At 34.5% G+C, this 4,021-nt stretch overlaps 1 protein-coding gene across 1 annotated transcript in view; it reads right to left on the bottom strand.

The window, feature by feature from the left end:
- Positions 1–207: 207 nt before the first annotated feature.
- The window catches only part of cnrip1b (cannabinoid receptor interacting protein 1b), a 12,535-nt gene continuing 8,721 nt past the window's right edge, over positions 208–4,021 (bottom strand). Inside the window, exons 2-3 of the mRNA XM_057327052.1 lie at positions 2,040–2,184; positions 208–1,251 (exon numbers count right to left, since the gene is read on the bottom strand). Of these exons, the coding sequence (XP_057183035.1) occupies positions 1,087–1,251; positions 2,040–2,184 (310 nt within the window). The 3' untranslated portion in view covers positions 208–1,086. The remainder of the gene's footprint in view (positions 1,252–2,039; positions 2,185–4,021) is intronic.

Raw genomic sequence — 4,021 nt, 5'->3', positions numbered from 1 at the left:
TGACGGCACACAGATACAATCAAGGTTTATATGTACATATCTTACTATGGCCACCATGCCTACTGTATGTAAATAATTGTTTAATACTTGTTGTATCTTGGTATCTTGAAATAAATTAATCAGATGTAACAAATAAGACTTCTATGTTTATTTGACTTAAATGGATTACCTCTCAAGCTTAATGTTGAAACAGATCTCATTCTTGGAATATTTTATTGTTTTGATTGATCAAATAAACAATATACAATAGTATATACAATTCTGGAAAATACAAAAACAAGTGGAAAAATACATCTTATACAACTTATTGCACATATATCACAATCCATCTTTATAGTACTTCATTATAAAAGAGACTATAGAACGTATTTTCATTTTGGGTCACATTTCCTTGATCCTGTAATTAACAACTTGTATTATTGTGCTTCTGTTATAAAATGTGTAAAAGTAAACATCATCTTCACAGGGTTTTCAGAGGTAGACAACTGGAAACACAAACAACAGACAACACTACAACAAGGTAAAGTGTGACCATGTGACCATGTTGCATTGGTTATTTTTTTTCCTGCAGCACCAAGACAGTTTCAACAAAACTCCTACATTCTACATACACAATTTAAACAGGAATGGGTGCACCCTTACACTACCAGGAGCCACTGATTCATTTAAAAAACAAAGATTTCTGTGATTCAGCATTGTGGTTTCTGTTTCAGACACAGAAAATCCATCATGATGAAAGGCGGGGTGTCCGATTTCTCTTAGCCGTTGTTGATGTTCAAATCACCAAATCAAACACACCCCTACCCTCATCTTTCGCTTTCGTCAGCGCTCGGCTAATGTCCGTCCTGTGCACTGTGCACCTTACTGCTGATTGGTTACAAGGTTGTTTTGGTACTCGGCCTGACTCAGTTGTGTAAAGCGTAATTCGGAAATCGGTTACCCCGCCTTTAAGACATGGTTGCTTACTGTGAAACAAATTTCACACATGTACGTGTCGACACACATAGTTCTGGAGAAGTTGTTAGAAGTTGTGACAAATGCTGTTAATTTTGGAACCAGCCCACAATCTTTACGTCTAAACATCTTTTACAGAAACAGTTCTTTATTTATCCACATAAGGGTGCGTGTGTCATTTGGTTTGCACTCGTACTCGATGCTGTTAAAGCTGTTTCCCCACTGGCAGTGGTCTCTTTTGTTGTAGTTGTAGAACTTGACCTGCCAGACGGTCTCAAAAAGGCCTGCCTGAGAAAACTGTTAGGTGGAGAAATGACACTTCAGGATCACCTCTTGTTTTAACAGTCACTTATGCTCCTCTTCAGGTTTTCATGTAGAAGAGACATTCTACCAGAAACGTACATTATCTGTCCTTGAGCTGTTGCAGTAAATATTTCATCCAAAGAAATGTCTAAAACTGATTGATGTTGGATTTCTGTGAATTGTTCTGTAAAGGAATATGTCATTAGGTTCTCAGATATTTTTTTCTTTATTAAAAACACTTCACAAATCACAAATCCTGTCCTTGTCTTTAGCCAAATTAGACCTACAGCTTTCATAGTTTTGTTACGCTAAAAAATGTTATTTAGAAAATAACTCAATCAATATCGCAAATTTAAGTTGTTATCATTAATATTAATTGATTAAAAATATGAAATTATACATAAATTCTACAAATAAATACTATTTTTCAACTGTCCACATATTTTTGGTCGGTCCTGTCACGTTTACATAACACTTGGTTTGACTCAGAAATGACATCATTTGACTGTGGTAAAGCTGACACTGATCAAGGGTGAGCTCTGTCATTGAATCATCTGATTTTAAGCTTGTTTTTGTATGTTTTTTTGAGGAGGACGAGCTAAAGTGTCAGGCCCTAGCTGTCACGGTAAATGTAAGTTTCTGGTAGAATGTCCCAGAATGTTTATGCCCTAAAATGCTGCCTAAGTAGGTAGATTCATAATCTGATCAAAATACATTGAGTTTAGAGATAGGCTACTGAAATAACTGGTCAGCATTTGTAAAAAACTACAATATTGTCTCACCTGTATATTGACTTGAACAGTCTGTCTCTCCCCACTTTTGGTGTGTGCTACTCCCTCAGTGTCATACATTCCAGTGTATACTACAGACTGAGGATCTTTAGACTGCTGCTCCAAAGGAAAAGTCACCCCACCAACAGTCATAGATCTACGAAATGAGACGTGTAGATGTGAAAGAGTTAGAGAGATAGGAGAAACAATAATATAAAAACAACTAGGGCTACTTTAAGTCATTTTTTGTTAAAAAAAAATAGTATCAAGCAGAGTAGACCAAACAACAAGAATTTTGTCCTGGACCCCATGAGTTTTAATAATGAACATTTTTTGCAACTTTACAAAAACATGTATCATCATGTGTAACAGAATACTACACAAATTAAAACAAGACACAATTGTCTATGCAGCCAGTCAAACATGGTTGAAGTCTAAATCGTAAGTGGATTTTACTGCCAAGAGAGGCAAGCAATCTGTCTGCCCCAATGCAGAAAGACACCTCCCACATAGCCTACTGTATATGAGTTGTTATATTCTGTTTTTATTTCTTTCTTGTTTGTAAAGTAATGCTTTTATTTTATGCTTTACCGTCATTATATAGCCCATGAATCACTGACAGCATTATTCATCAGTTGTGCTACTGTACATCTAATTAAAAAATATATACAAAATTTGCAATAATACCATTTACATTAATCTTTTTCATAATGTTCCTGTTTTTTTTATTATTTTTTAAATTTATACTAGGCTATGCGTTTTTTTCTTACGTTACTATTTGTCCTAAAGAGTGTTTTCCGGTTCGAAACAAAGCAAAAATGGAAAAAAGCACTATAGGCTATATGAATGAATTGCTATTTCATATAGGCTAATCTCTGTATACTGTAGATTACCGCTACTTGTTTTTTGTTATATTTCATAATGTTATTTATTGACAGGGAATATTTACAAATACCAAACCATTATAGCTACAGAAAATGCAAGAATAAACACGTCGCATTCTGAATAAATGATGACGATGACAATGAACTGCGGTCAAGCCAGCCGCGGTTTGAAAATACACGGTCAATCCAGCCGCCGTTTAGGTTCAGATGCGCGCTTATTGAGTGGTTTACGGTACATTACAGGAACACCGCTTGTAAAGCTTTATTTAAATGTAGATGATCCGCGTCTCTTGTCAATAACATATTTCTTGTTTTACGTTTAGAATATCTCGTTTTTGTCGTAATTTATGCAGGTTTTTTTCTCCGAATGTTTGCATTATGATTGCTGTAACGTTATATTGTTAAACCAATGTCTCTGTCTGTATCTTAAATATGTATTATTTTAATGCCTTCTAGACCTTTGTCCTGCTAATAAAACTGTTTATGCAGTTTGCAATTACAGTACCCATGGATTTGAACAGATTTAATTACAGTATGTTTTTTGAAAGCATTTTGTTTGAAAAATATTATTCCAATATAATTGACTATACAAACATTATTTCTCATAAGTAGAAAAATATGATGGTGGGTTTAAGTAGGAGCCATACCCCACTATATGCACACAATATGGATTTATTTCACTGTAACGTTTTGGAGAAATACAATATTTTCTACTTCAAATGCCTATAGAAACTATATTTCTAATAAGTAGAAAAAAAACTGATGGTGGGTTTCTATAGGGGCCATCCCACTCTATATGCACACCATATATGGACTTATTTTACTGTGGCGTTTTGGAGAAATACACATTTTCCCACTTCAATTGCATATAGAAACTATATTTCTAATAAGTAGAAAAAAACTGATGGTGGGTTTCAATAGGGGCCATCCCACACTATATGCACACCATATATGGACTTATTTTACTGTAGCATTTTGGAGAAATACACATTTTCCACTTCAAATGCCTATAGAAACTTTATTTCTAATAAGTAGAAAAAAGTGATGATGGATTTCTGTAGGGGCCATCCCACACTATATGCACACCATATATGGACTTATTTTACTGTA

This window comes from Triplophysa rosa, unplaced genomic scaffold, assembly GCF_024868665.1.
Source record: "Triplophysa rosa unplaced genomic scaffold, Trosa_1v2 scaffold169_ERROPOS924550+, whole genome shotgun sequence".
Taxonomy (NCBI): domain Eukaryota; kingdom Metazoa; phylum Chordata; class Actinopteri; order Cypriniformes; family Nemacheilidae; genus Triplophysa; species Triplophysa rosa.
This window is presented reverse-complemented; position numbering and strand designations above follow the sequence as displayed.